Source organism: Bombus affinis, chromosome 2 (genome assembly GCF_024516045.1).
Source record: "Bombus affinis isolate iyBomAffi1 chromosome 2, iyBomAffi1.2, whole genome shotgun sequence".
NCBI classification, from domain to species: Eukaryota; Metazoa; Arthropoda; class Insecta; order Hymenoptera; family Apidae; genus Bombus; species Bombus affinis.
In genome coordinates, this window is record NC_066345.1 from 14557386 (window position 1) to 14575386 (window position 18001).

Genomic DNA, 18001 nt, shown 5'->3' on the forward strand with positions numbered 1-18001 from the left:
TACAAGTTTCGTTTGTTAAACTTGGTAAACTCGTTTGGTAAACTCTTTTACTCGGAAATTTCGATAGGTCTGAACCTAATAATTCGAAGATTTTCGCTCTTCTCTCGAGCTTGGAGTTACCGATGCTCGACAGTATCATGATGATTCGTGCGACTATAAACACACGAATTAGAAAAGATACGTACGACGAACTTTGTTTCAGGGCACGCTGAATTTCCCGCATTCTTTTCGTACCATATGGTAGTTTTTGACAGGCAAAATCCAAAGGTACTAGGTTTTAAGACGCGGTATAATATTATTACCGTAATATATAAACTGTAGAAATATATAGAAAATGTATATAGTATGCAAACTACCATACAACGTCTCAGTCTTATTTTCGCTTATGCATCACACCGAATAATGTTTCTATGGAACATCGTGACATCCTGTGCACGGGTTTTCCTGTAAGTACAGACACACGTGTAAGACACGTTTACAACAGCTTGACGAAACGAAATTACGAGGCTGGAGACGCATCTTCTGTGTGGCTCTCGTGCTTGAAAATATCCGCCACGCTCAAGTACCTTCCACGACGCCATCGAGGCCAAACGAGCACCCTCGTTCCCGAATATCCGACGTTTTTCGCCTCTTCTCGTCCCCCAGCGCCAGTTTCATCCACGGGATACTACGGACGAACTATAGTTTTGCGGATACGATAAAGATTCCGTGCGTTGAGTGGTTGGCTTTGGTGCTCGGAGATAGGTGCAAAAGGGCGTGCCAAGAAATGTTACGCGTTTTATGACGTTGAGTCATCGAGATGGAAAAAGTAATGGACGTATATAGGACAACGTTACGCGGGCACGTTTTCACAGATATTGTTGGACGTCGTGATCTATTCCTCGATCGACATCACAGTGGTGTTAACGCAACGTGATCGTAACGCGTCATATCGCGCAAGGTTTTGTATGTTTAGTTAATCCGGGAATTTTCGCAGCTTGAAAATACAGTCAGTGTAAAATGTATATTCGCACGGTACTCAAATTACAAAATTGCAAAATTATCAAAAAGCAGGAAATATATACATATTCTTACGAATCTGCGAAATTATTTTCAAGGAAAACAGTGAAAAGAAAGAAGTGAAAAGAAGACGAAGAGCGCGATAGCTATTCCTATTGTGAAAATGTTGATAAACATCCAGCGAAAAAAAATAAAAATATATATGTAATAAATACTCGTATCTTTACATAGGTCAAAACGTATACAGTACACGAAACGAAAAAAGGTCGACCTTCATTAAAGAAAGCAATAACATCCCGTAAATCTCTAAGGAAACAGTGTCAAACATTGTCGGTCGGCTTTTTCTTCTATCGATCAGGATTTTCCAAGTTCCAGTAACAAGATCCAATTAAATGACGCGTCTTATGCTACCGACGAGTAATCTTCCGCGAATTACATGAAGAAATACCGAGGGAATTCTACTTGCAGAAAATAAGAAGTGGAATTAAGAAAAAAAGAAAAGAAACCTAGCAACCAGGTGAAAACGAGCAGAAAGTTGTAACGACCTCGCGTGATAGAGGAAGAAAGAGAGAAGATAAATCAATAAACGAATGAAACCGTACATGAGAACCGTCCAGGAAGAGCGTGCGGCTAAGTCCTGGCGAAAGAAACCGGAAGAGAGGAGAAGAAGGGCCGGCAAACAAGCGTATTTGAAAAAATAGAACCACAGCCACTGTTTCAAAAGGATTGCTCCCCGTGGCGAAATAGTTCTTGCAGTCATTGTTCTTTTCCTCGAAAGAACAGACTCTTTTCAAAGGAAAACGTCCCTTTCACACGTAAACGAAACGCCTCTAGCGTGTAATCAAAATGTCTCTTGCATCGTTTTTCCGCGAGAAAAGAAAAAAAAAAAGGATATAAGGTAGTGGAAAATTGGCTGTATCGCTTCTTCGTTAATTTTTGGATTTTTGGAAATATAGTAGAAAATTTCTCGAAACGAATGCTGGTCATTTTATTGAATTATGTATGATCCATTCTGTTCCAATAGAGCAACTAAATAAAATAATATAAAAGGGAAAATGTCGTGCATCTACTGTTTCCTTATAAAATGAAAGAAACTTTTGGCACAACCTAATAGAAAGTTTCTATTTATAATACCAAAATACATATGTTTCTCGTATCTATCACAATGATTAACAAAGATTAACCGAATAACAAAATTTCATCGTCCGTGTTACCAGAAATCAAAAATTTGTCATTTATGACATACTAAAATGCGAGTGTTGAAATAAGTGTCTGAATAAATAATAAAAATCATCCAGGTAACAAAAGTTTTTGGATGAAACGATCGTCGAATATCTTTCACTATCCATCGTTCAAAAGAATGTGATTTGTTATTTATCAAAGAATGTGTCAACCTAATTCTGCGATAGATGCGAAGATCGAATTTGTTTCGATATAATCTCATGGATTTCCATAGTAGTTACGATGTTCGCGTACCATGGATGTTCCAGCAACGATGTTATCTGCCTACGTCGATAAGACTGTACGATCTAATTATCTGACAAATGGCGCCGGTACGCGCCGGTATCGCAGTTTCTTCTTATCTGCATCGATGCTGTGGCTGTCGCCTACAAACCCATAATAATCGCCAGTACGATGAATTTTATTTCTTGGTGCGCGATCTAACGTTCTTTGAGCTTTCGGTTTTACGTGCAGCTATAATTTCTCTATTTTACGCCAGTTCCTCTTATCTTCTTGTTTCGTAAAGCAAAATTAATAATTTTCAGGCTTCACAATTCTCAACTTATCCCATCTCGTCAAAGTATCGCGCTCATCTACCAAACGTGCACGATAAGACGAGACACTAAGAAGATATTGAAGGATTTTCAGCTTGAAAAAAATCTTTCAAACTGTGCGAACGTAAAATGCGAATTTTATACTTCTTTTTCCTTTCGACGAAAACGTCGTACATGCAAAGAAGTTCGGTTTCGGACAAATTATTACGACAGTAGCAAGTTTCTTTTTAAAGCAACTAAGCTAAAAAATTTTCTAAACGCACTCGCCGTATCTCTCGTACAAATAGTAGCGAATTTCTTTGCTCTAATCGACGAGGTGCCTCGATTATTAACACAGTATAGATAAAGCAGCATCTTATCGTTCCTTAAACAAAAAGGAAACTCCTAACACATCGTAACAATAATTCAAAAGCAGATTGCATACTGCTCGATAATTGCCTAGCACGATGCAGTATCAAGCAGGCTCTGATAAGTTTGAATTATGTACGTCGCGGACAAACTAAAATGCGGAATAAATTAGGAACTTCGATCCTATTATTGTATCTTTTTAATCCAGAAATTTTCCATAAACGTGTAAATAACCAGAATCTGGTTTATGGAAAATTTTTGGATGGATATATATATATCCAGCAATCCGAAATCCATATATTATAGTATATATATTATATATATATTATATATATTATAGTATATTATAGAATATATATATATATATTCTCATATAGAATTGATCATTGCTGGATTCCGGTTATTTACACGTTTATGGAAAATTTCTGGATGGATATATATATATATACATATATACATATTGGCGTTGAATCCGCATCATAAGACGAACAATAATCGTTAAATTATTCAACGATTCGCGTGTATCCATCATTCTCAACCACTATTATTCGCTGTTCCATCGCATAAACTTCCGAATTTCATGTATTTGCGTTGAACGGATAAGGAGGAGCAAGTTTTTCAGCGCGATTACTCGAAAGATAAGAACTTTCGAATGTATCTCATTGGAATTTCATGAGACAGTTACTATCTTATCGTGGAGGAACTCGACCAACCGACGTGAATTCGATGGATCACGAAACTTCGACAAAAGATTAAGAAAGAAAAAGATGCTCGCCGAGGGAAAGTCAGAATTATGCGGAAAAATTTGAAGGACTCGGACAAGAACGACCCTCGTCTATATTTTTCCTTCTCTCGGGAGAGCAAGAGGAATATTCCAGCGTCTTTGCTACGTCTACCGAGTGTCTTTGCATTCTCTTAAACGAAATATTTATCATATTACACGTCGAAATTCCCGCTCTATTGTGTTCGCGTTTTGGTCTCCAAATTTTTATTCCGAATTGTTCTATAGTATAAATAGTATTTTGCAACAATCTTTAGAACAATTACAACTATTCGAAATAACTTTTAAAAGTCCGAGTTTCGAAGAACGAGAGGCCGGTCGAAGATTCAGTTTTCTGGGTTTGTTCCAACAACCTCGCCACGTTTAATAGTTGTTTCTTCGAAACGACGTATTACAACTTGAAACAACAACGAAAAGATTCGAGATTTATGAAATATAAGGTTAACTTCATACAGACTTTACATCTTTTGGCAGATAGAGTCCGATACTTTGGTAAATGTAAACCGAAACGAGAAATATACCCGCGTTATTTCGAGTTTCACTTAAATTCGACGTTTTTCATTACGAGCCAGATAATTTTGGAAAAATATTTCTCATGAAATCACTCACCGTTCGATCTTGTCCATCGTGGTGGGATGCTGCAAGATGGTTTGCTGTCCGGACATCTCGACGACGCATTGTGTACCGAGTTCCAGCTCTGGAAAAATGGAACAACCAGTTAATTCGAAGTGAGCAGAAATTGCGAGCGTCATTTGAATTTCAAACAAGTAGCACGTGATAAGAGAAAAGGTGATTGGCGGTGAAAGAAAATTTAGGAAACTCTGTTTCGAGAAGCGAAACGAGGAGTCAATAGACAAATTTAAATATCGTCAATCGTTGCGCGATTGTATAATGACTGAATGACAGTATTTGAATTACGAACACGGTTTGCTATATTTATAATATATAATTATTCTTAAAAATAAAAGTATATGTATATACACGGTTTTATATAAGTAATAATATATAATAAACAAATAGTGCACGTTACATATTTAGTTTTGGTAGTGCAATTAATTAAAATAAAAATACGCAACGTGTTAAATTTTGGGCAAAGTTCTAATTAAATTCACGTCTACGTAGACACGCTGTAGATTGAAACGATTCAGTCTACTCGAATAATGGAAATTCATTATCGACTTTCTCTTCTATTAATAACTTGCCATCCGAACAATAGGCGTTAATATGTTCATAGAATGTAATCAGAGGATGTTCGATCGATTTATCCAAAACGTTTCGTAACTATCGTGATAACACGGTGATCATGTATAATTAATCGTTATACGAGAACGTTTCATTATGGAAGATATATCGTATTCTATAATATCACAAATTAATCGAATAAGAAATGCTTCTGATTGGAGTAAATAACGATTTAATCGGATTAATGATCTTCGTGATAGATAAAAGATCGTGGAGAAATTCCTTGAAGAACAAATGAATCGATTAATTTAGCATCACATACACAGATATATTTAACAATTGGTAAATTAATAAAAATCTGTTTCCTATCGTTGTTGCGCCGTCCTTTCAAGCCTATATTTTCTATCTAACGAACATTAATAACGTTGCACGAGGCGTGTTTATGACGTTCCTGATGCATAATTAAATATCCACAGCATGCTCAAGGGGATTTATATAATTAGAAACCTCCGACAAGTTGAACAGAGCCTGAACATTATTCAACATACAAGTTGCGATTGGCTATGAAATTTAGTGAGGTCATTATGAGATCTCGAAAAATGGTAGATACTTTTCAAAAGTACCACGTGTCTAGAATTCCAATTGACTTCGATGCTGAGTCAAAAATTATACGCTGCATTCACAATTCCATAAAACATACGAAATTTGTAGTTTCTACGATTGATAAAAATTTGTCGTAGAAACGGAATAAATTTCACGGTCGAAGTAAAATAAAAAGGCAATAATCATAAAACGTCCGAGCTACGATAACCAAGTCGTGGAAATTTTTCGAAATTTAAATAACATTGTTCAAACTTTATACGCGATACTTTGCAGGACCACAACATTCGCATAATCTATTCCTCTAAAGCGGAGATTGTTGTTTGAAGTTGTTCCATACACGCGTGGCGAAGTACGAGAGAGTATGGAAATAAGGAGAAACAGATCGTATGTAGTCAGACGCGCAGTGAACGCAAAAACTACTTTCACACGATGATACATATTCTTCGATTGATTTATTTCTTTTAGTTGGATATCGTCTCTGCTTTTCGCGGTATACGCGTTTTCTCGTTATATTAAACGCCTTTTAGCCGTGTTACTTGTGCTATGTGCACAAAAAAGTGCGTAAACCTGTTTCAATTCCTCGCGCGATTGCCTCAATTATTTCTTCCACGGATACTTTTCCGATCTTTGCGAAATGTAGTAGCATACACCTACGTTAAATATCTTGCAGCTTCTCTGTAACTAATAATTCATTTTTCATATTGGTTTCCAGATTTTACCGATTACAGCGCTAACGAAATTCCAAAATAAGTTCCTCATAAGACATAATATATTCGTAAAAGGTTTCTGTAAGTAATCCAATACTTTCGTGAGCTACTGTATATAAATACCAAACGCAAATACCAAGTTTCTAAATTACAAATATCCACTGTAAGCTAAATTCGATAATAACAAAAAGCTGCATCTTAATCCTTCGCCTCGAGGCTGATGCTATACCTGTTTATATATGTATATATATATATATATATATATATACAGCATGAGTCAGAATATGTGGGAAGTATGGCAGGAGCTGATTCAGCGCACCAAAGCAAGAAGAAAAGTTCGTACAAACATATATCCGATATGAGTTTTCGAGTAATGGCCTGTTTTTGTGTTGTAATAATCGCTTGTCTATCTTCAAAGAAATTGCTCCAAGTGATCCAGCCGCAACAGAAACGCGAATGTATCGCGTCGTAGAACTTGTTCGAACAGCTTACGCGAATTTCCTCGCAGCTTTGGTCTTTCACGAAGAGTTTCAACGCGGTCAACTGGCTTTTTACGAGCGATAGATTTTAAATAAACCATCCTAATTGATAATCGAATGAGAATCTCTAGAGAGCGCAGAAATAAGATCAACACAGCCCATCCGTTCGTCAGACAATCGTTGACTGCCAACAAGGGAGCGACACACGCCGATTTTGATGAAACTTCGCTTAAGTTTCCGTTATATCTGTCCGAAAAATTTAGTCGAAATTTGTTGAAACAAATCTTGTAACGTATCCTGAAGTTCATAGATCTGTGCGAAAGGTTTTTTGAAAAATCCATTTATTCGTTTAATTTTCGTAAGACGAGGATTTCTTCGACAAGTCTCTCGCACAGATTTACGAATCCCCCGAGAAACTATATATTTCGATCGTTTTCTTTTCGTATCTTTCGCCATAGTTTTACGATTTACATAGTACGACCGGTTCGGATAAAAAGTTTCAGATAGTTGGAGCTGCCTTAAAATAAAGAACGACCATGAACGAATTACGTCTAAATTCTTAGGTAGTTCTAAGGAACGCTTGTGCAAAGTTTCATCGAAATCGACGCGTATCGGTCACCTCGACTCCCTCGCGTATAACGTATAGAGCATCGTAAAGTAAGCTGTAACTGGAAAATAAGGTCATTCGGGGCGTACCATATGTTTATAGCAACTTTTCTTCTTGTTTTAGTGCGCCGAAACAGCACCTTTGTCGTACTTGCCACGTGTTTCGACTCACTCTGTGTACGTATGTACCTACGACCAACGTGAAACAGAGCGAATAAGAAAACATGAAAGCCATACAACGCGTAATGTACAATGTGTGTTCCTGTTTGGTAGGTCGTAATGTTCGTTACATCTACAGCCGGGCGTAATCGTATCACGCGACAACGATTCGCGAGTAAACATTCGCGCTCGAGTTATTCGAACAAACTGGCTGGTCGGTTCGATCGATCGCGTCTCGGGATGCGAAACTTTCGTGGGATCTACGTATTAGAGGTTTGCGGTAAAACTTTTTTTCCGAGGAAAAACCGTATTCGTGTAAGTCGTTGCGATCGCCAGGAAATCCAGCGATTTCCAAGCGACCGCCTTTATGCCCCGTAAGACCTTTTTCTTCGTTTCTTTTATCTTCTTCTACCGTTTCTCCGACTATTCCGGATGCCGCGGATGTTCGGCTTCTCGATTTTTATGTATCAGATTGTGCCAAAAGTTTCTTTTCCTTTTATAGATGTATTTTTTGCTTTATATTATTTTATTGAACGATCCATTTTGTTTTATTGGAAAATGTGCATCTGGTGTTTCCTTCCAAAAACGAAAGAAACTTTTGGCACAATATCATAAATAATTCCGCGAGGATGAAATTTCTCGAGGTCCTCGAACCTTGCGACAGTCGAGATTCGATAATTGTTAAAGTTTATCGACGAGCGTGGAAAACTTGAAACCTTAGCACGAAATTTGTGCATCGCTTTATAGACTCCTAGGTTCATAGGTTTCTATAATCAGGTTTCTGTGCCACGCTTGTGTTTTCCACTCTCTTCCATCGTTTAATATTTCAAACATTAACTAAGTCAAATACGTACATTATTCATCGCTATCGATTATAGACAGCCACTGGGAATGATCTACGTACTATGTATGCGACAGTTGAATCTCAAAGACGTGCACAGTCTCGTAAAAGTTTCAAAAGTATACGTACCATATGTGCTATAATCGAAAGAACTATCTCCTCAAATTAAATTTCCTAATGGAAGTGTTGAAATGTTGTAAATCTTATTAAAAAAAAATTCTATCTTCGTTGCCTGTCCATCCATTTTATCAATTACTTCGTATAAAGCGTGTAAAAATATGTAACAAGTTGATTCTCTGGATTAAACGCAAATTAAAAATTAAATTAAAAGACAGTAAGAAAAAGGAAAAGAAATACAATTCGAACGAGTAGACCTTACAGCCACGTAAACCAAGAGGAACCCCTACGAAGGAAGAACAGAAACTAGGAAAAAAGGAAAGAAAGAAAAGGGACGAAACTGAAGAGAATGTAGCGACAGACGGGTCTCGGATGATCGATACGATTACTCAAAGCGACAGAAGAGAAAAGCAGAGAAGCGTAAAAGCCAGAAGGGGAACGATGCATGAGGAAGCCATGCATGAGACAACGTCTTATGACAGCCACGAGTCATAACGCTCGTAACATTCAACTGCACGCGCATACGTAATCGCGTAAGGCGGCAAATCCATACTAAACGACCCACCATTCTTCTCTCGCTTTACCGTTGGCGTTATTCAAACGCGTCCCGGCGACTAGAACCGCCGCGATCGGATCGATACACCGTGTACCGTGTGTTCATTCATGACTCGATGCGTTCAATACCACGGGATATCGTTTTTCCTCCCTTCGTTACGAGCCAGCCCTTTGCACAGGCTTTTCTCTTTCAGAACGCGCGGCGATGATGGTAAATGACGCGAACCGGGAAGGTTTTTACGGTCGTTTGAAACTTGACAAATGGAAAATTAAGTTCTTCGCCTGTGCGAGCGTCTGCGCGGCGCTCGCCAAAGCAAGTGAAATTTCAACACTTTTACGCCCACGTGTCACGGGTCACAAAGCGTTTTCAGATTTATAGACACCACTTGAACGAACGCACCGTCATTAAATGGACAATTTATTTCATTTCATTGATTAGCGATACGTTAATGATTCATTAAAGCGATCTGAAAATGTATTTATAGAAGTTACGAGATATTCAGTGGAAACGTGTATCGAGTAGGCAACTGGAACTGACGATGAATATACCGATATGAATAGTCATCGATAATCATCGAGTGTATCAAGCTGATTTGCCTCGATAGTGGCGAAGTTTACAAAATGTAATCCTTAGGGGAGAGTGTTTAAACGCAGACGATAAAACCTTTTCCTTGCGATCTCTTTGTTAAATCAGTTAATTAACTAGATTAATTTAACTAGGTTAATTAAATAACGATTAACTAGATCAGTTGAATTGCAACTGTTTGGTTGCAATTGTTCAAGGTGGACGAGATTAAAAATTTATAATATAAACGTTTAGTATAAACGTAAGGATATGAAACGTAAGTAAGAGAGTTTACGTGTAGGTGTTAGTCTACGGGGTGGGTTTTCGTTTCCGGTGAGGTGGAGATCTGTGTCTGTCCAACTGTCGTAGATGTCTCGTAAGTAGTGCGTCTTGCGCGTATCTGGTCGAGGATGCGTAACGTAACATCCCGCTGGCGACATTATTCGATAGTCTGTCGTCGAGTTCTCATCTGATGTCCGAGTTTATGACACGTCGTTTGCTATCGAGCGGATCTTATCGAGCGCCTAAGATGCTAATTTAGTCGTCGACGTAGTCCGAGTTGTAGACTGTATAATGTGCAATGTTGAAAATTCCAAATTCTGAAAAATAGCAGATGTGCTATGCGTATCGTAGAATGAGGGTAATCTTCTATCCTCGACAGTTAAAAAATTTACGTATGAGATCTTCGTGGATCGTTTGAACGACGTTACAAGACTGATTTAACGCAAGACATGACACTATTCGCAAAAGCACAGTTACAACCTTCCACTTGTAGCGTCACAAAAATAACGAAGAGCAGCCAGTGGTGTGAAACTAAGGGCAGCTTGGTGGCCGAATAAATAATACACCGTTCTACGCGATAAAACGTAGAAACACAAGGTAGACGTTCTAATCTATAAAAGCAAATTCGAAATTTTCCGAGTGTTGCCACTATCAGAACAAAGCAGCGATACGATAAGTATCAAGCATAATCTCTCTGAATATCGAGGTTTATTAACATAACAGAGATAATTGACCGTTTATATATGTTCATGATCTCTGGAAAATACACTTGCGCTAAATATTTTACAACTTCTTCGTATATTACATCGTCCATTTATAATCCATTTTCTTCCAATAGATAATATAGTACAACATAATATGATATTCGATAAAACAATATTAAACAAAAGATATCGCGCATCTATTATTTCCTTAGAAAACGAAAGAAGCCTTTGGGACGATCAGATATTTTCAAACTCTACCAACATAATTTTATTAATAATAAATTCATCATAGTCTCGTTACAGTATTAACGAAATTTCAAGATACTTCGTACAATTATAAAAGAATACAAGCGTTGGAATACTTTTACAAGCGAATGCTCGCCCGTTACGTTGTATTGGCTTGGCAACTAATTAATTGCGGATTTTATCAATACCACTTAACGATTAAATCCGCAATCGCTTAGTTGCCAAGCCAATACCACCAACAGAATGATATTTCTAGAAACGCGAACAAGGAAGATTTACGTATGCAGCCTCGACAGATAGGAACCCTTCACATCACTCGATCATACAAATCCAAACCTTCAGATGAAAAGCTGAGGCAACTGGATCTATAACGATACTACGCCCACCACGTCCATTGACATTTCCGTCCGTATTCATTGACGCGAGGTTCACGCACGATCACGCGCGCGCGCGGTGTCGCGCGACGATTTATCGAGCGTGTCCACGCATAGCGATACCCGTCTTGGAACTTCTAATTGCCTTTGTGTCATAGGAGAAACGTGTCGTCGTGTCGATCGTGCCGATCCGGTGGAAAGAACACCGATAGACGATCGACTATTCTAATCAACGTTGAATTCGATATGCAAATTGTTAAAATAAACGGGAATACCCGGTATTGCGTGGAATAAATCCATGTGTTTAATTTTTGTGCTGGGTTTTGCCAACTTTTGCCAGTCGCTAGTTTGCTGCGATTCGTTCACTTCGAGTCGGCCGTAATCTTTTCGATATTTTAATTAAACGACAGTTTCCAAAGATTTGGCAATTCTTCTCTATTTTTCTGCAAGTTCGATATTACGAAGATTTGTTACCAGGATATTTCATAATTTCAGCTTTCGCGCGCTAATGAGTTTTACTCGTATAGTCGGTAAATAACAAGTAACTACAATACGTAAGATATCTGGGAATTTTCCTGGAAATAGCGTCAGCATATTCTACGAGTGGATTTAAGAAGAAATAAACGTGACGCACGTATTGCTCGGAAACGTTTCGTCGATCGAATCGTCGAATGGATTAATTCGTACTGGCGATAGGTCGAAATTAATATAATAAAACCTGATTACACTTTGAATAGAACGTGGAAAGGAGAATAGCTGAATTATAAAATTTTGAGATGGTAATGATCAGTTATTTCATCGCGTGATATATAGAAAAGAGGATATGTGCAGATATTTGAACGATGAAAACTTTGTCGAGGATTTTTCATTTAATTTTACGAGATAAAAATGAATCACAGGAAATTTTCCACGAATGTCATTCGAGTTTCTCTCTTGCTAAGAATGATCAATGTTCTATTATATAATGTTTCATTAAGATTCGTTTCTTTGCAAGGAGAAAAAGAGAGGGCGTGGGGGGGGGGGGGGGGAAAGAGAAGGAAACAGAATGGGGTAAAAGATTATTCTGCTTTATCTATATCAAATATTTTACTTAATCTCGATTTTATTTTATCATTGATATACTTTTCTTTCTAGGGCTTCTTGCGCAATAATTTATCAATTAATAACGTTAACGAGTTCACAATTTACAAGCTGATTCTTTTTTTTTCTTTGAGAAGGAAGATTATAAATTTCTGCTTTATTATTTGAAAATTTTGATTTGAAAATTTTGATTTGAAAATTTTGATTTGAAAATTTTGATTTGAAAATTTGAAATTGAAAATTTTGATTTGAAAATTTTGATTTGAAAATTTTGATTTGAAAATTTTGATTTGAAAATTGTGATTTGAAAATTGTGATTTGAAAATTTTGATTTGTAAATTTTGATTTGAAAATTTGAAATTGAAAATTTTGATTTGAAAATTTTGATTTGAAAATTTTGATTTGAAAATTTTGATTTGAAAATTTGAAATTGAAAATTTTGATTTGAAAATTTTGATTTGAAAATTTGAAATTGAAAATTTGAAATTGAAAATTTTGATTTGAAAATTTTGATTTGAAAATTTTGATTTGAAAATTTTGATTTGAAAATATTTAATGATTTGTAATTTGTTAAAATTATTAGTGGAATTTCGCTTGATTTATTACCAAACCTGTTACCGCTATACTGTGTCTGTAAAATTTCATCGATCGCAAGTGGCAATATTTATTAACTCAGTAAGAATCTTTCAACTATATCTTTCCACACAAATACGATCGAATTTTCTATTGAAGGAGGGGAATTACAAATTTCATTGTCAGATGCGTTTCTTTCTCGGAACAAATCCCAGCGAAGAAAGCAAGACGATTTCGAAGAAACGAAAATTATATGAAATTAAATTAGTTAAATTGCTTGTTCCCTTTATTTTTACATCTCGTTGACCGGTTCCGGTTTAACAAAATCGCTTACGTTCTTTAACCTTGCGATCCCATTGTCGGTCGATGGAAGCAAAAAGAAAAGAAAAGAAAAGGGGAAACAAGGGAGGCAAAGAAACAAAGAATTTCAACGTTTCAGGAAACTACGAACAAAGACCAAAGAACCTTCCACGGACTCTAATTAACTGAAGGGAGAACACGTTGTTTCTCTGTCGCTCGTTTCTCCTTCAAGATCGAAGCAAGGCATCGAGGCAAAGAAGAAACTAATCGTCAAGCAACTAATGAAAATTGAACGAGGCAACGGATGGAACGTATTAATTGTCTTTTGGCGACACGATCCGCCCCCGTTTCCCAACAAAACGTTCTTGATCTCGATTTAGGGTAATCGGAACGATCGTTGAAAATGCAATTGTATCGCTGCATCGACCGTTGGTCACGATCATCGTCGTCGAGAGATTTGCATTTTAAATTCCGAATGATGGAATAATCGTTGTATAGCATCGATCGGCTAAGACAGTTTAATCGAACTAAATTGCCAGATCGATCTGTGATTAGCAGGCTGCGGATGTTTATGCAGATTCGTAGCTTGATCAACGTGATTTGAAAAGTGATATCTCGAACGTAATGCGTACTGGTAGAGATACATTGGTAGACGTGTGTGCCATAGTGAGACAGATGACGTCGTGTCGTCCGAAGTAGACTAAGACGCGTGATAGAGGAAATAAGGCAAAATGATATCGGCAGAGCCACCGTCCGAAGACGTACATAGTAGCATGAGTCACGTAATTTTACTTTATGCTCTTGTTTAAATAGTTCAGTCACCTTGAGCGATGAGATTCGATTTTGAAAGCCACTCTTATAAAAAAAAAGAAAAAATAAAAAGGAGAAAAATCACCTACAGAAGTAGAAACATATCTTGCGATATTTCTTAAATACTGCTATTTTCACTACAATGATTAGCATTACGCTAAATGATTAGAAAAAATAATTGATCAATGCCTAACTATATTATGATAATTAACGATGAAACCTGATTTTCCCCTTTTATCTTGTACTTTACATGTAAGAATTAAAACAAACTTTGCCGCTGACCTTTACTTAGACGCTATTATTATATACTTGCTCATACTCGGAATGTTTATGTTGTCGGTACAGTTGTGGCAGGATAATATTCCTGGTATAATATTCGTGAGATGAAAACGGTAGGAAAATTCTACCACCATCCTCGAAAGAGTTAAGAGTCAACATCCTTGGGAAACAGTGGGAACAAAGTGAGAGAAAAATGTTCTTTATTGGTCGGCAAAGAGTGACCTTCCACCTGATCGAACGTCTCGAGATTTTCCTCGCGCCGTGGAAATCTGGTCTCAAGCGGACCACGAGAGCATCTTGAACAAACATTATTTTTATTTTCTCTGAATTCAGCTGCTGAGTCAGGTAGACAGGTGTTCGAAGCTGGTCTCTTGGCATACGTTGGAAATTGCTCTCGACATTCGACGCTAAAAGTTCGGAAAAGAACGTTCAAGGAGAAACTTCGAAAACATTTTGAAACTTTCTAAACGTAAATATTAATCACAGAGCGAAGAAAATGGCAAAAGGTTAATCTATATTATATTCAAGGATATTAGTGTATTTTGAAATGTACTTTAACATCTGCTTGAGTCATAAACAGTAAAAACCTGTACGACGATATTCCTTTTTAATTAATTCATCCGCTGCAGAGAATCCCCAACAAAAACCACCGCATCAATTTCTCCTCTATGCTAATGCATTTTAAAACTTAAACAAACACGCATAAATGAATAATAAGAGGGAAGAAGACGCGACTAATTCGACGCTCGAATTTCATATATTCAAATGAAGGCCTCCTATTGTAATATCAATTTTATCGCTTTTCGTCCTAATTTTCCATCGTATAATACGTAACTGCGATAATAAAGGATAAAGTCAACGTAGATCCTTTCGTTCGTAATTTTATAATTAGATTACGCACACTGCGATAAATAGACAGTGTTAGTAGGTGTATGTATTAGTACGTGTCTGAACGATACTGTCGTAACATACTCTCGAAACGTAAATGTATTAGGTTGCCCGAAAAGTAACTTTCTTTTACAGACACGTCTTTTACAACGACGCATCTTCGTACAAACACGAAACCTAATTTGTCGAACGTTGTGATCTTTATTTTGATAGAACAAAATGGATCGTACGTAATTCGATAAAATAATATAAAAGGAAAAATGTCGTGCATCCATTATTTCCTTATAAAACGAAAGAAACTTTCCGGACGACCTAATATAAGGGTAAAATGAACTCGCTAGTTGCAAAGGGCACGTGCACGCGCGTTACGGTGAAATTGCAGCTTTTCTTTTGAAAAAAACACGCTTGCCCCTCGTTTAAACAGCGTTGCTGGCTGTGTGTGCAAGTTGTGCACATAGAAGCGAAACTGATGGTGTATATTGTGTACATTGGAAACAAAGTTCGTTGTTTCGAAGTTTATTATTTAAAATAGGAACTTATTTAAAGAAACTAGAAGTTTTACTTCCTGATTAACACTAGAACTACCGATAGTTAACACGAAGCTATTTCTACCAAAATTATTCAAAATGACTGGTCTTTAAAAAATACGTAATAATAGAATATTTTTATATTTATCGATTTATTACTTTCTTTAGAAGAAGCAATTCCACGTTATGTAGTACGTTTTTGTTTTTATTAATCCATCTGGGATCATGATCCCTAAACGAGATGGTGACAAATTTATAAAATTGTAGAACCAGCCATTTTGACTGGTATTAGTATAAGTAGCCTTGATACAAAATTATTTTCAGTTTGAATAGATAAAAAACAAAATAAAATTCATTATATTATTCCTTTAGTCATCGTTGCACAAGTCATTACATCATTGCGGAAAAATATATAACATGAAGTAGGAATTTTAAAATAAAATTGTAAAACCAGTCAATTTGATTGGTTCCAGTGTTAAAGTACGTACGATGGGAAATTCTGTTAACGATAATAACAAAAATTATTTTTATTTTTAATCTTCCTTTCCTTGGTGATAGATTTTTGATCGCTTTAAAGATGTATTATCGTAGAAATTGCAGAGAAAAATTTGTTACACCAAAGATATGGTACAGCAAAGAAATATTGTTCCTTTCTCATATGAAAAGTTACCTCTATATCTCAAAGGAAGCTTTCGTAATTTTCCTGCGGATTTAGGGCAAATTTTCGAATCTCCAACTTCCTCCCCGCTTTAGAAAACCTGTTTGCGATTTATTCCTAAGTTTCTCGCGAATAAATATAAATTTCCATTAAACAATCCTAAATAGACGTTAAATAAATCTATCGCGCGTCTACAGTTGGAATTCTAATAGACTCGTTCTTTAAAAAACATGATTATAATTACACCAAATGTACATACCTTATTTCTAATGGAATGCTCGAATGAAATAGTTGAAACTATCCTGACGAGGATATCCTGTGATGGTCTGGTGATAAGGGCAGTCTCGCAAATACAGAAAAGATTTCTTTATTAACAATACGATAATTCTACCAACACTGTGAACGTGATAATCACCGAAAGAGGCGTGTAAACTATAACAGCGGAATCCTATGGTGTTTGGACGATTAACGATTGAGAAATAACTAACAAAGGCGACGACCACGTATTTATACACTGTTCTCCTTCCACGTTTCGAACAAACAAGCAAAAAGTAGAAAAGAAAGAAAGAAAGAAGATCCCAAGGAAGAACGTTCTGTAATCGCGACGATCAATAACAACGCTACCGATTCCTTTGACCTTTTAACGTTTGTTATAATATTAAAACAAAGCTATAGCGACGTACACAAATATTCAGAATCCATAAAAATCAAAGAATCTTTCAAAGTATCTATAGTAGCTGGAGGATAATAAAGAAAAAGTCTCTTTATCTTTCCTTCCGCGATGCTGTTACAGCAGTCCAAGTTAAACATTTATCAATTAACGAGGTAGAATCGACGAGGACAAACATCGCGATGCTCTTTAATACGCAGGCGAACATTTATCATGGAAAACTCGACATGCTACAAAACCAGATGGTATCTGTTGCACGAAGCACGCCAGTTTTATTTAAGGTGCTGAGTTTCGCATCATGAGCAAACGTACAATTTCGTATACGTCTGCGAACGTTCTTTATTTGGAGAGCGTTACGACCACAAATTAAACACTGTCTATGCGATAAAACGTGCGCGTTACATTGTATTAAGCGAGACACGTTGTACATCGTTAAGAGCGTTTTATTTATTTCTCATATAATTTATTACCGATGCAATCATACGCAGAGGAAGCTGCAGAGGTTTCGACCTCCACCGTGCGGAAAAATTGTGAAAAGGATATTAAAAGATACTATTAGGTTGTCCGAAGAGTTTCTTTCTTTCGCAAACGTGTCTTTTACAACAGGTGCAAACGTGAAACCAAGTCTGTGAAACGTCGCGGTGTTTATCTCAACAGAATAAAATGGATCGTACGTAATTCGACAAAATAATATAAAAGAAAAAACATTTGCGTCTATTATTTCCTCATAAAACGAAAGAAACTTTGCGGACGACCTAATACAAAGAAATGAGAACTTCAGACGTTGAGATCGATGAAAGCGCGATCGTTCGTCTCGCGTAGCAATTCGATGTTTCTCGTATGAATTTCAAGACGCGCGTATCTACGATTCTGATATAACAATTTCGATTTCG

The 18001-nt window shown here is 36.7% G+C and overlaps 1 protein-coding gene across 13 annotated transcripts in view; it reads right to left on the reverse strand.

Moving 5' to 3' along the window:
* Positions 1-18001, reverse strand: part of LOC126926294 (kinesin-like protein KIF13B) — a 160385-nt gene that overhangs the window by 125464 nt on the left and 16920 nt on the right. For all 13 annotated transcript variants that reach the window (XM_050742581.1, XM_050742590.1, XM_050742602.1 and 10 more), the window contains exon 2: positions 4513-4600. In XM_050742581.1, the coding sequence (XP_050598538.1) occupies positions 4513-4600 (88 nt within the window). The remainder of the gene's footprint in view (positions 1-4512; positions 4601-18001) is intronic.